General features: G+C 35.4%; 1 protein-coding gene across 15 annotated transcripts in view; it reads left to right on the plus strand.

Annotated features, from left to right (window-relative positions):
* Mcf2 (MCF.2 cell line derived transforming sequence) overlaps positions 1-19,737 on the plus strand; it is a 153,541-nt gene that overhangs the window by 59,123 nt on the left and 74,681 nt on the right. For 10 of the 15 annotated variants that reach the window (XM_078034198.1, XM_078034199.1, XM_078034196.1 and 7 more), the window contains 5 exons: positions 9,977-10,168; positions 11,185-11,376; positions 12,601-12,772; positions 14,558-14,605; positions 17,698-17,735. In XM_078034198.1, the coding sequence (XP_077890324.1) occupies positions 9,977-10,168; positions 11,185-11,376; positions 12,601-12,772; positions 14,558-14,605; positions 17,698-17,735 (642 nt within the window). The remainder of the gene's footprint in view (positions 1-9,976; positions 10,169-11,184; positions 11,377-12,600; positions 12,773-14,557; positions 14,606-17,697; positions 17,736-19,737) is intronic. The other 5 variants (XM_078034204.1, XM_078034201.1, XM_078034197.1 and 2 more) reach the window with 1 other exon arrangement.

Below are 19,737 nucleotides of genomic sequence, written 5' to 3' on the forward strand. Positions count from 1 at the left end.
TTTCTGCTAGTCTTAAAGCTTGTATTAATGGCTTTAGTACTTAACAAATTCTTTGTTCGCCTCTCTTGGACGTGAGAGCAAGGCTATGCTTTTCAAGATGTGTTCTTAGTAAACAGATCAGTGGGTGAACCACACATATGTAAAAACAAAAACTGAGAAACAGCAATTGTAGTAATCAGTTCTGGCATTATGATTGTAGATCTCCATGATTGTGTATTAATTTTACATTTTCCTCTGGCATAGTAGAAAAAGAATGTAAGCTGGCTTGGAAACTAGGGGGCTTTTTATGGTACTAAGGATTGAACCTCATGCATGCTAGGTACTCTACCACTGAACTGCATCCCTAGTTGCATTTTTGTTTTCATTTTTAATTGTGATATAAAACACATAACATAAAATTTGCCATTTAAACCATTTTTTATATTACAGTATTATGATTTAATTCACCATTATTTATATTTTAAGAATATGAATGTAAAATCTAGTATATATGAGGCATTATACTAAAATCTTTACACATACATGTCTCATGTTCATGACAGCCTCCTAAAATAGATGCCTTAACTCTCCCCATTTTATAGATGAGGTAATTAAAAAACAAGACCTACTGGTTTTGCCAATCATTCTACATTTGGTTGGCAAAATTGAGAAGCATCTGACTCATTCTTAGGCTTTATATTAATCATGCATGAAATTGATGAGGTGATACCACTTTATATATCTTTTCAGATATCTTAAATTAGATAGTAAAATGACTCTAAATTTCACTTGAAGGCTAAATGCATATGAATAGTAAAGAAAATTCAGAAAACAAGGTAATGCTTTACCAGTTGCCTAAAACATGCAACTTTATTATACAAAGATGATAATTCAAATCAGCAATGAGAAAGAATACTCAGTAAGTGGTATAGGGACAACTGGTTAGAATTTAATCTGGGAAAACCATTTAAGATGTCAGTAAATGTTTTATATGGCATCAGTCTTATTTTAGTATGTTAAAATTTATTAACTACAATTGAAGCATAATAGTCCAATGCTCTCAGTTCAGGATTGTGCAAAACCAAAGGGAAAGAACAATCATATATCTGGAAAAGTTTTAGCATGAAAGATACAGGTGAAGTTTACATAGTATCTGCTTCTATACACTCGAAGTAGATTTTTTTTTTTAGAAAGAAATTTCTTTCTTTTAAATACCTTTATTTCACTTATTTATTTTTATGTGGTTCTGAGGATTGAACCCAAGGTCTTGCACGTGCTAGGTGAACGCCCTACCACTGAGCCACAACCCCAGCCCCCTCAAAGTAGTTTTTAAAAATGACCACCGACTTGATAAATTCTCTGGTAGAGATTTGCACTACTCGCCTATATCTGGCTCTCCTTTTCATTTAGGCACATATATTTTGGTGGGCTAAGTGATTACTTGTGACAATTAGTTCAAAGAATTAAGATACAATACTGTATGACTTAAAATGTGACATATCCCAGATGGAGTGAACAATAAAGAGAGTGAGGCTCCATCTGCCTAGATTACTTAGTGGCTGTGTGTAGCAAAGTATTTTTTTTTAAAGTCCAACTATTTTACCCAGCAATAAAAGAGAATAAAATCATAGCATTTGCAGGTAAATGGATGGCAATGGAGAAGATAATGCTAAGTGAAGTTAGCCAATCCCTCCAAAACAAATGCTGAATGTTTTCTCTGATATAAGGAGGCTGACTCATAGTGGGGTAGGGAGGGGGAGCATGGGAGGAATAGATGAATTCTAGGTAGGGAAGAGGGGATGGAGGGAAAGGGAGGGGGCAGGGGATTAGGAAGGATGGTGGAATGTGATGGCCATCATTATCCAAAGTACAGGTATGAAGACAAGAATTGGTGTGAACATACTTTATATACAAACAGAGGTATGAAAAATTGTTCTATATGTGTAATAAGAATTGTGATGCATTCCGTTGTCATGAATTAAAAAAATAAAACCAATTAAAAAAGAAAAGAAGAATAGAAAAAAATAAAGTACAACTATTAATGCATATTAATTGAACAAATTAATGGGATTCACTGTGCTATTTCCATCTTTGTATATATTGTGCTTTGATCATGTCTATCTTCCCTTCCACCCTCTCTTGGCCTCACCTATCTTCCCCTCCTCTCCTCTCTTTTCCCCTTTCCCTTCACTTCCTTTCCCTTCCCATCTAGTCATCCCTCTTTTATTTTCAGGTCATCTTTTTGTTTGTTTTCATATATAAGAGAAAACATGGGATACTCATCTTTTTGCATCTGGCTTCTTTTGCTTAACATGATGTTCTCGAGTTCTATTCATTTTCCTGCAAATGATAAGATTTCATTATTCTTAATGGCTTAATAATACTCCATTGTGTATATATACCATATTTTTTTATGTGTCTCTCCCTTGACAGACACCTAGGCTGATTCAGTAACTTGGTTATTATGAATAGTGCAGCAATAAACATAGGTATGCAGGTGTCTCTTTAGTATACTCACTTCATTTCCTTCAAATAAATATCCAGTCACGGTACAGCTGGATCATATATTAGTCCTAATTTTGAAGAACCTCCATGCTATTTTCCATAATACAAATTTACAGTGTATACATTTCCTTTATTCCTTCCTGCATTCTCACATTATTTTTTTATAACAGGTTGTTTTTTTTTTTTTGACTGAGTTGAAATGGAATCTCAGTGTAGTTTTTAACTTGCAGTTCTCTGATGGCTAATGATTGTAAGTAGTTTTTAATAAATTTTTGGCCATCTATAATTCTTCTTTTGAGAAGTATCTGTTCAGATCATTTGCCTATTTATTTATTTAAGACCTTTATTTTATTTGTGTTTTTTTATTTTTATTTTTATGTGGTGCTGAGGATTGAACCCAGTGCCTCACACATGCTAGGCAAGTGCTCTACCACTGACCCACAACCCCTGGCCCCTGTCTGTTTTTTAAATAACCTTATTTTATTTGTTTATATAATTAATGTGCTGAAGATTGAACCCAGTGCCTCATATGTGCTGGATAAGCACTCTATTACTGAGCTACAACTCCAGCCCTCTCATTTGTTCATTTTTTTGATTGGACTACTTATTAAGTTGGACTATTAAGTTTTTTGAGTTCCTTATATGTTCTGCATATGAATCCTACATCAGATGAATAACTGGCAAAGATTTTCTCCCACTCTGTAAGTGGTCCTTTTTTTTAAAGAGAGAGAGAGAGAGAGAGAGAAGAGAGAGAATTCTTTAATATTTTTCAGTTTTTGGTGGACACAACATCTTTATTTTATTTTTTATGTGGTGCTGAGGATCGAACTCAGCACCCAGTGCATGCCAGGAGAGCACGTTATCCCTTGAGCCACATCCCCAGCCCCTGTAGGTTGTCTTTTTATGCTTTTGATCATTTCCTTTGTTGCAAAGTATGCAGAAGCTTTTAAATTTGATCTAATTCCATTTGTCAATTCTTGATTTTGTTTCCTGAGCTATTGAATTCCTACTCAGGAAATAGTTGTCTGTGCTAATATTTTGGAGTGTTTCCCTATGTTTTCTTATAGTATTAGTTTTAAAGTTTCAGATCTTACATTAAAGTCTTTGATCTACTTTGAGTTGATTTTTGTACAGGGTGAGAAATAAGGGTCTAGTTTCAGTTTTCTACAGTTCTTTCAACACCTTTGTTGATGAAGCTGCATTTTCTCTAATATAATTTTTTTTGCACCTTTGTTGAGAATTAGTTGGCTATAAATACATGTGTTTTTATTTTTCTAGGTCCTCTATTCTATTACATTGGTCTATGTGTGTTTTAATGACAGTGCCATGTGACTTTTGTTACTATAGCTCTGTAGTATGTTTTGAATCCAGGAATTATATGACTTCAGCATTGTTCTTTTTGCTCAGGATTGCTTTGAGTGTTCAGGGTCTTTAGTACTTCCATTTGAATATTAGGATTATTTTTTCTAGTTCTGTGAAAAATATCATTGGTATTTTAATAGAGATTGCATTGAATCTATAGACTACTTTTGATAGTATGGGCATTTTAACAATATTAATTTCCCCAGTCCATGAACTTGGGAGATCATTCCATCTTCTAGTGTTTTCTTGAGTTTCTTTCTTATTTGTTTTATGTTTTTCATTGTAAATGTCTTTCACTTTCTTGATTTCCTTGATTTCTAAGTGTTTTTTAAAGATATCATGAATGGGATTGCTTTCCTGATTGTCAGCAAATTCAGTTTTGGTGAATAGAAAAATCTACTGTTTTTTGTATGTTACTTTTGTATCCTGCTGCTTTGTGTAATTTGTTCATCAGCTCTAAAAGAGTCTTTTGGTGGAATCTTTAGGGTTTTCTAAGTATAAGAATTCTATAACCTGCAAACAGGAATAATTTGACTTTTTCCTTTTCTGTTTGTGTTCCTTTGATTTCTTTGTCTTGCCTGATTGTTCTGGCTAAAATTTCAAGTACTATATATGATTGAGAGCAGTGAGTAGACATCCTTGTCTTGTTCCCAATCTTAGAGGAAATGTTTTCAGTTTTTCTCATTCAGTATGATGTATGCTATGGACTCATTGTAGATAAGCCTTTATTATATTGCAATATGGTCCTTCTATACCTAAGTTATTTTTATAATGAAAAGTTGTTTATCAAAGACTTTCTGCATCTGTTGAGGTGATTGTGTGATATTTTTGTTGGATTTTATTCATGTGCTTTATCAATTTTTTTATTTGCATGGATTTAACTATTCTTGCTACATTGGAATGAAACCAACCTGATCATGGTGTATGATCTTTTAAATATGATGTCAAATTCAATTTACAAGTATTTTATTGAGGATTTTTCCATCACATATGTTAAGAATATTTGTGTATAGTTTTGTTTTTTGTTGTATTCTTATGAGGTTTTGGTAGCAGGCTAAGACTGGCTTCATAGAATGAGTTTGTATGTATTCCTTGCCTTTCTATTTTATGAAATAATTTGAAGAGCATTGATAATAGTTCTTTAATAAAAGTCTGGGTTCTTTAATATAAGTCTGGTAAAATTCAGCACTAAATCATCTGCTCCTGGGCTTTTTTTTTTTTTGTTTGGAGACTTCTTAAAATTGCTTCATTGTTATTCATGTTCTAAGTTTTTTATATCCTCCTAGTTCAATTTTGATAGGTCATATGCATTTAGAAATCTGCCCATTTCTTCTAGACTTTTCAGTTTATTGGAATATGATTTTTCAAAATATTCCCTAATGACTTTCTGGATTTCAGTGGTATCTGTGGTAGCATCCCCTTTTTTGTCTCTGATTTTTATGTATTTGGGTCTTCTCTCTTGGTTAGTTTGTCTAAGGGTTTGTCAGTCTTGTTTATCTTTTCAGAGAACCAGCTCTTTGTTTTACTGATTCTTTATATTGTTCTTTTAGTCTCTATTTCATTCTATTTCTGTCGTGATCTTTATTTTTCTTTTTTTTCTGCTTATTTTTGTTTTACCATATTTCACTACATAATCATTGCAGATTTTATGCTCTATTTTTGTGAAAAAAAGTAGGATACAACCATTATGTAAAGCTTTTTAAAAAATGTGCTGGAGGGCTGGGGATATAGCTCAGTTGGTAGAGTGCTTGCCTCACATGTACAAGGCCCTGGGTTCAATCCCCAGCACCAAAACAAACAAACAAACAAACAAACAAATAACAAAAAATAATGTGCTGGTATTACTTAAATATCATTTATCACTAAATGTCTTTGGTGCAAGATTAGGATTCATAGAATACTCATGAATACATATTAATATTGTGGTGATGCTTATGCGGTGAAATATAGTAATTTGTTCTTGTTTTCCTAATATCTTAAGATGATGCATCTTTAGATGTAGGCACTCATAGCTATAACTTCCCTCTTAGAACTGCCTTTGAGGCCAAATGTTTTTTCTGATATGCAGATGCTGATTCATAATGGGGGGTGGCTAGGGAAGAATGGAGGAACTTTGTATTGGGCAGAGGAGAGAAGGGGAGGGGTGTGAGGGTGGAAAGGACAGTGGAATGAGATGGACATTATTACCCTATATACATGTATGATTATACTAGTGGTGTGACAGCACCATGTACAGCCAGGGGAATGAGAAGTTGTGTTCCATTTGTTTGCAACATGTCAAAATGCATTCTGCTGTCATGTATAACTAATTAGAACAAATAAAAATAATAAAAGAACTGCCTCTGATAGTACATTATGTTTCCATTTTAATTTGACTTCAGAAATTTTACAATTTCATCCCTTATTTTTTCAGTGACCCACTGTTTCTTCAAAGTGTATTGTTCATTTTGCATGTGTTTGTGTAATTTCCCTTGCTGTTGACTTCTAGTGTCATCCCATTATGATCCAATAAGATGCAAGAAATTAGTTCAGTTTTTTTTGAATTTGTGAAGACATGCTTTATGGTCTAATGTGTGAACTATTTTTGGAAAAAGTTCCATGTGCTGATGAAAAGAATGTGTATTCTACAGTTGTTGAATAAAATATTTTGTAGATTTCTGTTAATCTACAAAATGTTAATAATACTATAGATCCATTTGATCCATAGTATAATATAACTGATGTTTCTTTGTTATTTATCTGTGTAATCTATCTGTTGGTGACAGTGAGGGTATTAAAATCACCTGCTATTATTGTACTAGGAGTGAATTCTCCCTTTATGTCCAATAGAGTTTGCCTTATAAAATTGGCAGCTCTAATGTTTGGTGCATATGTATATATTTATAATCATCTTATTGATGGATTGTTCCCTTTGTCAATGTGTAGTGACCTTCTTTGTCTTTTCTAACTTATTTTGGCTCATAGATTACTTTGTCAGATATGAATCACTATTCCTACTTGCTTTTGGATTTTCTTTACATGGATTATCACTTTTCATCTTTTCACTTTCAGTCTGTGCATATCTTTGTCAGCGAGGTGAGTTTCTTGCAGGCAGTGGATTATTGGATCTTGAATTTTAATCTAATCACATATCTGATCTGTGTCTTTTAATTGGAGAATTAACATATTTGCTTTCAGGATTATTATTGAAAGATGTTGTGTGGTGTGTAGTTGGTTACAGTTATGTTGTTTTTCTTCTGTTTGTTTTGAATATTCTATGTTCATATTCTCCTGTCTTACTCATCTAGATTTTTCGGTTATCTGTATTAATAATGTTTGATTATTTCCTAATTCTCTGAAGATTTGTTTTCCCCTTATTTCAAGATTTATTTCTTTCCCATGCTGTCCTGATTGTGTTTATCATTTTTCATTTTTGGATGTAGGAAGTTTTTGGTTTCTTGGGTTTTTTGTTTGTGGTGCTAGGGATTGAACCTAGGGCATCATGCCTGCTAGGCAAGCATTATACCACTAATCTTCATCCCTAACCCCCTCTTAAATAGCTTCTGTAATGCAACACACTTGGAACCACTTCTCTCCCTCTGGCACTTCTAATAAAATCCACCAGGTATGGAGGAGAGGGGTAATGGGTCACAGCTGCAGCTTGTTATAATTCCTCTCAGGTCCCCCCAGAAGGTTGGGCAGAAAAGCAAGCTGTGCTCTGTCTTTCCCAATGAACAAGTTAAGGGAATGTTCACCACACCTGAAGTAGATTCTCTCTGGAGGCTTTATAGACTGTGCACCCTGGTTACGGTAAATGTCGGCGCTGCGCTGAGCCCTTCTTACATTACTACATTTTGGTGAGTGTGGTGCTGTACAGGTATATATTTGCTCTGGAGGCTTTTATGTTGTGTTCCCTGAGGTGAAGCAAATGTCCATGCCTTTGTGGATCCACAGAATACCTCTAAGGGTGAGGGGAATAACTGTACCATCAAGTTCTGTCTTAGAAGGGTATGGGAACCAAGCATTTTGCTAGTCTCAATCCTGGTGCCTTCAGATTTGGTCCCCATGTGAAACAATACATGACCAGTGGCACTTTATGGCACAGAGAGCAGGATTGCTGAATGTCTGTGTGCCCTGCCCCAGTCCCAGCCTACGCTCCCCCCGCAGCACATACCTCTCAGTGAGCTTTTTATCAGGGACACTCCTTCAAGCCCTGTCACGTGTGGTTGCTGCCTCCCCAATGTGATGAGGTGTTCACTGGGTCCCTGAGATGTGATTTTGCTAGGTTTTCTGACCCCCCTAGCAGGTTAGTCTCTAACCATAGGACCCTCTGCAAGATGGCTCTTGGCTATAGCATTCTGAGGGTTTGCTAAGAGATGCAGTGAGTTCCTTCTCTAAAGCTAGCTTTTTATGCAAGTCATCTATTTATATAGACTATTTATTTGCAGGGTACAGCCTTCTGCACCATGCTGTGTGACTCTTTCACCTTTATCCCTTCAGAGGGGACAGTACCCTTTCCCCACTAAGCTGCTGAGTACCAGGAGCTGGGATATTCCATTTCTCCTGCTTTGCTCTTCTCCGTACTCTACCGTGTTGTTTTCTTTCTTTTTTTGTACTGGGATTGAACTAAAGTTGCTTTGAACTCTGGATCTTCCTGCCTCTGCCTCCCAAGCTGCTGGGATTACAGGCATGCACCAACACGCCTGGCCATCAGGTAGTCTTCTGTGCCATCAATTTCCAATGCTTATCCATGGTTCCTTATCTCCACCAGCAGCAAACTACTGTCCACTGTCTCTGTTTTGCTATCTTTTTGGGGCCGGGATACCAAGAATTGAACTCGGGGGCACTCAACCATTGAGCCACATCCCCAGCTCTATTTTGTATTTTATTTAGAGACAGAGTCTCACTGAGTTGCTTAGGGCCTTGCCATTGCTGAGGCTGGCTTTGAACTCACGATCCTCCTGCCTCAGCCCAGGGATTATAGGCATGCCCTACTACACCTGGCTGTTCTGCCATCTTGAAGCTCTGTCCATCTTAACCATTTTTAAATGTTTAGTTTAGTAGTGCTTGGTAAATTCACGTCACTATGCATGAGATCTTCTGAACTTTTTCATATTTTGAAACTGAATTTCTAGACTCCCCATTTTAATCTTGGCTTTCCCACTAGCTAGACAGGCTATTCCCTTTATCATTTCTTGCTTTAGTTTTCTTTATTTTGCCTTGATGTGCATTTTCTGAGCTCCTCCCATGATTTAGTCACTATACTGGGGGAGTTAGAAGTTGACAGAGCAGTAGCAATGATGCAAAATTCCCTTTTGACATTTATATTAGGTATGTTAAAAGTGTTCAGGTGGGGGGCTGGAGCTCAGTGGTAGAGTGCTTGCCTAGCACAGGTGAGGCACTGGATTCAATTCTCAGCACCAGATATAAATAAATAAAATAAAGGTCCATTGACAACTAAAAAAACATTTTTTTTTTAAAAAAAGTGCTCAGGTGAGCGTTTTCTCTCATTTGGAAGCTAGAGAGAGGAAAAGGATCTAATGGAAATAATAAGGGAGACCAGCAGAGTAGAGGACGGGGATTAATAGGGAATGAGAAAAGGAGGGCATGGAGAAGTACTGGACGACAACGTCTACCAAATTATGCTGTGTCCAGTTTAAATATACCACAGTGAACCCTATAAAAAAAGGGAAGGTAACTGGGGAATGAGATTGATCCCACTATTAGGTATAATTATAATGCACCAATAAAAATAAGTAATCATGTGAATAGTGATTATAAGGAGATTTGCAAGCCTGGAATGATATGAAGTACATTAGCTTTTGCTTGGCTGGTATGTATCTCAATTGCTGTATGTGTTTGTGTTTTAAATCTGTACATATCAGGAGAAGTAAATCTCTTCTACATTCTCAGTGGGATGGGATGTTAATTTTCAATTTCTGTAACCAGAAATGCATAAGCTTCTGCTCTAGCTAATTATTATAACTAAGTTTTTTTTGGGGGGGGGCAGCCTGCAGAAGTATGGCATCAAATCATCTTTTTGGCCATGTATGTCCCCTGCTCAAACAATTTGCTTCTAAATTGTTTTCTTTTTTTCCTCTGTATGAACAGAGGTCATGCAGTCATTATTTTCTTTCTTTCTTAAAACCAGGATCTATTAACAAAGGCCCGATTTGTGATATTACATGGACACAGGCTTGCAGCAAATCACCATTATGCACTTGATTTAATCTGCCAGAGATGCAATGAGCTACGTTACCTTTCTGATATTTTGGTTAATGAGATCAAGGCAAAACGGATTCAGCTTAGCAGGACCTTCAAAATGCATAAACTCCTACAGCAGGTAGTGTGATGGGAAATGATCCGTTTCTGAAAAAGAGTAAGTTTATTCTTAGGTTCTCCTGGCCTGACATAAATTGCCTTTATGGCACACTTTTTATCTTTTCAGAGGCTATAGGATCAGAGTCTGGTATAGCTGTGAATTTAATTTTCAAAGGGTCTTAAGGACTGAGTTTGATTATGGTTTTTCAGTCTATCTATTTACTGAAACAGTATTTGGCAGATTTGATACAGTACAAATTTTGCCCTCTGTTCTGAATATCAAGATTGTGGTGGTAATGGCTTCCTTTCTACTTTGGGTGTATCTCTGAAGACTCTGCTGGTGACAGTTTATGCTCAGAACTTTTAAAAGTCTGGGGAGCATTTTCTATAGCTTGAAATTCCTTTCACATTTTATAGTACAGCTCTAAAAAATTAAATAGCGACTGGAAAATACTCCTCCATGGCTTGTGGATCTGAGCCCTTTTCTGATTAGGCAATGAATTGAAAAGTCACCATACAGATCTGGCATTGTCAATTGAATGTAAAATAGGAGTATCACTTACAGACATCACATCTGAACACAAACATTTTGATTTGTACATCTTTTCTGGTAAGGAAACATTTATTCTTGTCCTTTGCAATCAATAAACATTTATATTACACTTTATAGTTTGCTAGAAGTTTCATATTTCAGTTATTGACTTTGGGAAAATAGTGTGCAACTAAAGTGTTAGTATTGAGAAAATGGCCAGACCCCTGCTGCAGAATAAATTACTTGTTATGAAATAAATGCAGTGCTTCCTAACCTTGACTGTGCATCAGCAATACCTGCGGAGCTCTGTAAAAGTATAAATGTCTGACTTATGGCCCAGAGCTGCTGAATTAGAATTTCTGGGGGCAGAACCCAGATATCTTTATCTTTGAACAGCTCTGAAAGCAATTCTAATTCATAGCAGTGAGGGCTGATGACTACTCTCTTAATGGCAAATCTGTTTCCTCTTTATTCATTCATATTTACTTTCTTGATTTTCTCACTAGGCTCGTCAGTGCTGTGATGAAGGGGAATGTCTTTTAGCTAATCAGGAAATGGATAAGTTTCAGTCTAAAGAAGATGCACAGAAAGCCCTTCAAGACATTGAAAATTTTCTTGAAATGGCTCTACCTTTTATCAATTATGATGCTGAAACCCTGCAGTATGAATTTGATGTAATGTTATCTCCTGAACTCAAGGTAGGAGGTGGTTTTGTTTTGTTTTGTTTTTGAAACAAATAAGAAAATCATAGTTATTGTACCATAAGCTCTTTTTTATCTTACAACTAACATTATCAACTTGAATGTGTGCAGTCCTTTTTGAGATTAAGAGGTGATAATAGTACCACTGTCAAGCATCAAAAAATCCAAAGGCAGGGCTGGGGATGTGGCTTAAGCGGTAGCGCTGGCCTGGCATGTGTGGGGCGCAGGGTTCAATCCTCAGCACCATATAAAAATAAAGATGTTGTGTCCACTGAAAACTAAAAAATAAATATTAAAAAAAATCCAAAGGCATGTGCTTACTATATAATGAAAACTAATTTCTTTTGTGAGCTCCAATTTCATTATTTTTAAACTTTTAAAATATACTAGGAGCTCTTACAGACGGGGCCAAAACTGATACAGAATGTTGGGCTCATTTCAGAAGCACTCTACCTCAAGCATCTTTCCTTTGTGCCATAGTGGCCACCTACAGGTGCTCTATGAACACAGATCTGGCTTTCCTACTCTGTTTGAAATGAAGGATTAAAGAAAGGGTCTGGGTATTCTTGGAGGTGGGGGAGCAAGTAGAAGTTGGTATGGTTAAACGGGAGAGCTATAGGTTGGTTTGGTACTGTTCCCTTGGAACATGAGGAACATGAAGTATCACAAATGCTCTTATCATGTTGTAGATAAGAGCATTTGTGATACTATTTGCTGATAAAATGTGTAAATGACCCTAAATTTGGAGCAATATGTAAATCCATGCCTAGCTGCAGATCCTTAGGGTTGCCCCAGAAGATCAGAAACATGCTTTGGCAATAACCAAGAGATTCTCTGGAAGCAACCAACTTAACTCTAGTTGCTTCAAAGTATCTAGGAGGGGCAGAAGTATATGTTTTCCATTGGTGGCTCTGAGGAGCCAGGAATACACTGAGAACTAAAGAGCAGACTAAGATGTAACAAAGTACTATGACAATTTGTTCATTTGATTGTTTTTAAAATGATTTTATGACTGCTTGTTAGATTTCTTCCTCATGTTGTTTTGAGGTCTTGGCTCTATATCCATTTGAAGAAAATACATTACTCCACTTTCTGTTATTTTCCTAAATTTCATCTAGTTGTATATTAAACTTTTTTTGTCTGAATGTGAGAAATGTAATACGGCTTTTGTTCTGATCCCATTTCACAATATACTTCATAGAATTTTTATGCAACCTACAGGTTCAAATGCAGACTGTCCAACTCAAGCTTGAAAATATTAGAACTATATTTGAGAATCAGCAGGCTGGTTTCAGGAACCTGAGAGATAAGCATGTGAGGCCAATCCAATTTGTGGTACCTGCCTCTGAAAATTTGATCAGAGCTAGAGCACCATTTTTTCCAACTAAACATGGTAAAAATCTCTTGTATTCAACTTATCTATCTCTGCTTGTCTTACTATTATTTACTTTGTTACTGTTGATGCTGAATTCTTTTTTCAGGCCTGATATATTAAAATTTTATTTTAGCATCTTTGGCCATATTTAAGTGATACTGCGAAAGGCAGGAGTCACATTGAGACTATTGTATAATCATAAAATGTAGTAACAGAATAGTGCAGGATGATGGACATCTCACGAGTGATTATTTCTACCCTTAAAAATGAGTGTGAAAATGTATTGGCATCAAGCTGACACTTTTCTTCGGTAGGTGGTAGAAGGTATATGAAACTAATATACATATGTGTTCATATTACTTATTGAATAAGTAATTTTACTATGTTAAACTATTATGTCCAACTATTACTTGGTTCTTATATGCTTCTGATATGTGAATGGCTTAGATAATAGGATGGTTTTTCTTTTCTAAATAGGTAATGGTGAACAGTAATTTTATTGGTGATTTCCTGTTAGAGTCCACTTTCAAGTTTTAATCTTTGTAGTCTATTTAACTGTGTAACATCCACTTCCTTTCTGAGTTCTGTGGGAGAAAAAATTATCCTTATAATGGTTTTGAACTACTATGAAAACTACTACCCCAAGGACTTCCTTGAGCTGCCTGTAGGGCCTCTTCTGGGACAGTTTTTTTGGTGTTTGAGGCATTAAATTGGTGAAATGGGTGAACTTGGACTAAAATTGTTCTCTCTGATGTAGGTAGAATCAGAGACTTCACTAGTGTAGGGAAACTGCTTTGAAATTCAGAGAAGGCTTGAGCCAGAGATAATGAACATAAAAATACAGAAGTGGATCAGATTAAAAAAAGGTGGTGGAAGCAAGTAAACTAAAATAAGACAATGAAAGTTAAATAGTTGTAGTTATGAAATATACAAATATTAAAAATAAAGCTGTGAGCAATGCCTGAAATGAATAATGCTGCCTATACTGAAGATGCTAGAAATATCAAACATACTGGGGGAAGAAGTTTTTAAAAAATCAACCAAAAAAAAAGGGGAATGGTCATAGTGGGGTAGGGAGGGGGAGCATGGGAGGAATAGATGAACTCTAGATAGGGCAGAGGGTTGGGAGGGGAAGGGAGGGGGCAGGGGGTTGTTAATAATGGTGGAATGTGATGGTCATTATTATCCAAAGTACAGGTATGAAGGCACAAATTGGTGTGAATATACTATGTATACAACCAGAGATATGAAAAATTGACCTCTTTATATGTAATAAGAGTTATAATGCATTCCACTGTTATATATAAATTAAAAAAACTAATTTAAAAATAATTAAAAGTTGAGGGGGGGAGTGGATAAAATCCAAGAGCTGTGAGACTACCTATGAGAACAGGTTGATATTCCTAAGCAAAAGATATACTGTTAGGTATTTCTGGCTCCATTGGCTGTGTGACCTTGGGCAGTTCACTTAACCTTTTTTAGCTTTAATTCCTTGGTCTGTAAAATAAGGACCATAATAACCTCCTGACTTTAAAGGGTTATTGTGAAGACAAAGTGAAAAACATTGTAGATAAGAGTACTCAGTTAAATATCCAAGGGACATTTAATAAACTGTCCTTTCCCTCTAGTTAAGACTTCTTGCTTAATTGTCCTCTGAAGTGGTGCATCTTAGGTTGAAAATCAGGGTTGTGAATAGATTGTCCAGGACCCACTGGTGTCATTAATCATTCAAAGAGAATTTTGTTTTGTATCGTTTCATTTTTCTTTCTCATATTCTTATTTAATTATACTTTCCTTCTGCAGTGGGAATTGGATACTCTTTCTTTCAAGCATGTAAGCTTTTTTCAAAAGGTACACATTTTTATTATATTACTTATCAGTACATTTTCTGAGTTTGAGTACATGTGAAAAACCAGTTTGGCATCTAAATTCAGCAGCAATTCATTCTTGAGTTCTGCCCACAAGGAACTTTTTTCTTTCCATTTTTTTTCCATAATGACTACCCATTATTCTCAGTATTAAACTTACCTTTGAAAATGAACATGTAAAAAGTAACTTATGCTCCTAAACTCAGAATCTGTAATAAAATGACCATTTGAAATAGAAAAAAAAAATGGTAGTGTTAAAGCGAATTTGGCTTTCATTCTTTTGAAAGACTCTCATGCCTTCCACAACCCAGCCATTTGTTGGAAGTAGCTTGGGTTTGCTTTAGTTAAGACTGCCTAATGTATTTATGAGAAAGAAGGCAGCTTAATGAATAAATGGCATGGACACATAAATGATTTTATCCATTATTGACCATGGTTTGTAAATGAAATCAAAGCATTATTTATGCTGCAAACTTTGTTCCTTTTACTACATTGCTCGGAGTAAATGGGGATTCTAACAATCTATTCCAGGCTGTTCTTTAGGACTTTTGCAAAGACAATTATACAAGATTGAACCAAATCAAAATTTGTTTATTTTTCATAAAAATGAGTCAAACTGTTTTTTTTTGGTTGTTCTTTGTTTTTGTTCATTTTTTTCTTTGTATTGAATTGTGTACTTAGCACAGTGACTGGCAACTAGCAGGATATAATAAATATTTGTTGAATTATCAGCAAGGACAGAGAGGAATCTTGGAAGGACATTTTCAGTGAGGGATAAAGCATTAAATGTGGTTTGAGCTTCTAAGTCAGTATCTGTAGTCTAGATCTTTGTTATAAGATCTAGACTTTAGAAATAAGCTTTAGACTTATGCTTACAATTTGCTTCCTTGGATTTCTCATAGGAAACTTGAACTCAGTATACTCCAAATGAATGCCTTTCTCCTGCAGACCTTTTCTTCTTCTGCAAATGGCACTGATTTCCCTAGTTGCCCAAGCTTAGGACCTCAGTTCTTGTTTCTTACTCCTGCCCCACCTCTAATTAGTCAAAAACTTCTACATCCTGTGGATATTTACTCCCTAAGTACCTCTCTTACCCATATACTTTTCCATCCCTATTGCTTTCCTTACTGCCACTTTCCTAGTCCAAACTAACATCCGTGGCTTGACAACTGCAACAGTCTCCACACTCCCGCTGCCTGCTTTTCCTTCCTTTTCTTCCATGTCTTACTCACACATATACTCTTGCCTCCCTTTCCCTTGGTAGCTCCTAATTCTCCCTCAAATTTCATATTTCTAGGCCATTTCCTTCAGGTAAGCTTTTTCTTCCCATCTCTTTCCTCCCCTGAGCTAGGTGTTCATGCCATGATAACAGGCCTCCCAGTTCTCTTCAGCTTTAGTATGTATTTCTTCAGCTTTAGTATAATTGCTTGTTTTCTGACTCACTTGCTAGACTATAAGCTCTTTAAGAGCATGGTCTGGGTACACTTCATCTTTGTGCATCCCCAAAGAGCTTAGTGTATCATATGGCACTCCATCATTTTGTATATATTGCTGAAAGAATGAATATATTTTCACAAAAGATATTTTTATAGTTAGTTGTATATATATTCCTTTTGCCTCTCTTAATGTATTTACAAAAAATTGGTTAGTAAAACCAATGATTATTTCCTAAGTTAACTTTAGAAATAAGTTTGAACCTCTGTATATCAGGTTTCTTTAAAGTGGGGCACAAAGTGGGGGTTTTTTTTGAGAAACTGATTTTACATGGTAATTTCCACCAAATTTGCTATATATTTATATGTGATTATATAATAATCATGCATAAAAATCATATGCACAATAGATTTATATTTTAATAAACGAAAGTGAAGTATACAAAACCTAGAGTGTACAACATTACATCCTTTTCCTGAGTGTGCCTGGCTGCCACTGAGAATTGAAGGATAAACAGTGTTTTTTCTTGCTGAGAAGGGAATCCATGTAACTTGTATGGGGGATAGCCTTTTGGCAGCCCTGGTAACTTAATCTACTCTTTGGACCATGCCCTTGGCTTTTTAGGAACATCTAACTTATTGCTCAATAATACAGGGGCTCACCCTTTATAAATATCATAAATTATTTAAAAATAAAAATTAAAATGTTGAAAAGATGGTGGAATGAGATGGACATCATTATCCTAGGTACATGTATGAATACACATGTGGTGTGACACTACATTGTGTACAAACAGAAATGAAAAGTTGTGCTTCAAAAAACATGCTCAGTTCATAATTTCTTGATCTTTAAATTTATTTTTATGTACACAGTCAACAATAATTCTTCCATCACTGTCAGAAAATGTTCCAGAGATAAATAAAAGAAGCCATAAGTGAGACCTAAAAAATAATAAAGTTTTGAATTTTGATGAAGGGTTTCTTTATTTGGGGAATTTTAACATATTTTTGAAATGTTAGTTTAGATAGTGGTTAGAAACATGTACTCTTAATTGTAGACTATATGGATTTAAACAACTACCTCTGCTTCTTGAACAATATACTGACCTTAGTCCTTATCTATGAAATGAGTATAGGAGTCCTTACCTACTTCCCAGGGAGGATATGAGGATTATAAAAGAGAATGTATCCGTAGGGCTTACATCAGTACCTGGTGCGCAGTAAGTGTCAAATAAATGTTAGATTCTCTAATTTCTAGGATAAATTAGAATTTTTAAAGAGAATTTTTGATCCACATATGATTTACAATCTGATTAAATGTTTACATGTTAGAATGACCATGAAACCTGAAAATATTTACAAGTCTACAAATAATTATGAGCATTAATACCTAGCTTTGTGCTTAGCAAGTAAGAGAATGTTTGAGGAAATGGGTGAGTACTTAGCAAAATCATGCCCAATAAGAAGTTGAAATTGTATGTTATGTCTAACCAATAACTGTCTCCTATAGTGTGATTTAAAAATACTAATACAAACATGTTAGACTATGAACTCTAATTATTTAATAAATTTACATGTGTTTTCATTAAAAGGGTTGACTTTAATTCTGGTTTGAAATTCTTCTTTCATATTTTTGTACCAGGGAAGAAGACTTGGAGACAAAATCAGAGCAACTTAAAGGTAAATATCATCAATTAATTCAAAACTCATTTTATTGCTGTAGTTGCAGAATTGGTATGGGGCTTAAGCCATATTTTTCACTCACTGGACCAATATTGTGCATCTCAAAGCTGATTTTATCTTTGGAATAAAAGCTGCTGCTGCATTGTGTCTAATTGCAGTACTGATATAGTCACAGATGTATGAACAATTTCTCAAGTCCTAGCTCATGTTCAGAATCACTTCTGTAGAGTATTAAGTTCCAGCTTCTCTACACCGCACCTCCATAAACCTAAATAACATCATACCTTTCTACAGAAGGAACTTCCTTTCATGAAGGTTTCCAATCCCTCAAGTATGAAGGGAGGACAGGGGCCAAGTTCTAATGAACCATGCGGAGGCTAACCATGGTTCAGAAAGAAATCCATTAATTTCTTCGTATATATAGAATTCCTCCACCTCTTATCCTCAGTTTCACTTTCACAGTTTCAGTTATCCGTGGTTAATTGTGCTCCAAAAATATTAAGAGGGAGAGGGAAAGATAGAAAAAGGGAGATTCAGGGTGGGGGCAGAGGAGTGCACATAATACAATATATAGTTAAAATTGTTCCATTTTATTAGGTTATTATTAATCTCTTAACTGTGCCTAATTTATAAGTTATATTTTATCATAGGCACATATGTATTGGGAAAAAATCATATGTACAATAGTCCTCCCTTCTCAGTTCTCCATGATAGGCTGGGATCTGCAGAGAATAGTCTCATGATAGCTACAAGAGCCTACATTTTATTTGTGTGTTCTTAATGGTAAATAAGACAAGGACATATCTCCAAGAGGCTATATTGTATGGCATAGGGGTACAAATTGTAGAACTAGATTGCTTTTAATTTCACTTCCATCACTTACTAGTGGTATAACTTTAGGTAAATTCTGTGGATCTCAGTCACCTTATTTATAAAATAGGGATAGTAATATATGACATGAAGTTAGTGTAAAGATAAAATAATATTTTTGAAGCACTTGAACAATGTATGGCATATGGTAATATTCTAAGTTCTTATTTTAATATTGTGAAGCTAGTGAATGGCCTATATTGATGTATACAAGGCCTGGTCAGCATGTTGTACGACCACAACTTACTAGTTTCAAGAAGGAAATGAAGTGAATACCAAATTCTGTAGTCTTCCATGTCTTTCCAGCCTCTTGGAGATATTTCCATGTCTTTCCATTCTAGTGTCAACTCATGACACCTCTTCTTAGATTTATTCAGTTCCATATCCCCAGGGAAAAATCATGAGATGGTGGCTCTGTGCATTTTCTTGGTGGGGCATCCAGCTAAACACAGTTCCAAATTGCATTCTTTTGATTCAAGTAAATTTTAGGAATCCTTAGGTTTTGAAAATAATGTTATATTTCAAATCTTTCCACATATGTATTTAAGAAATCTGATAGGAGTAAATGGAACATACCTACCTGATAAATGTAGTATGCAGTATTTTTAGTGTTAAGTATAATATTAAAATGATGATAATAATTGGTACATTTGCCAGGTGTAACAAAGCATATTCGCAGGAGGGGATATGATAAAAGTGATAACCCTTAGACTTTGACACTTGGGCTTAACTGTCTCATCACCTATTAAATATAAGACTTTTTAAAAAATTAGTCTTATAATTACTCTTTTTAATTTTTTTGTAGTTATAGATGGACAGAATGCCTTTATTTTGTTTTTATTTGGTGCTGAGGATCAAACCCAGTGCCTCACACATGCTAGGCAAGTCCTCTGCCACTAAGCTAAAGCCCCAGCCCTTAAGCATGTGACTTTGATCATGTTACTAAACCTCTATGAGTCTCATTTCCCCCCATCTTTAAAATGGAAAAAAGAATGCCTTAGCTATCTAAATTTCTGAGGATTGATTACAATGATGTATGTCAAGCACTTAGGATTGTGTCTGCATAATATGTAGAAATTTGTTACAAATGTTCTTGTTCACAAGTATTGCCATGCATAGGCCACATTTT

This window comes from Ictidomys tridecemlineatus, chromosome X, assembly GCF_052094955.1.
Source record: "Ictidomys tridecemlineatus isolate mIctTri1 chromosome X, mIctTri1.hap1, whole genome shotgun sequence".
Taxonomy (NCBI): domain Eukaryota; kingdom Metazoa; phylum Chordata; class Mammalia; order Rodentia; family Sciuridae; genus Ictidomys; species Ictidomys tridecemlineatus.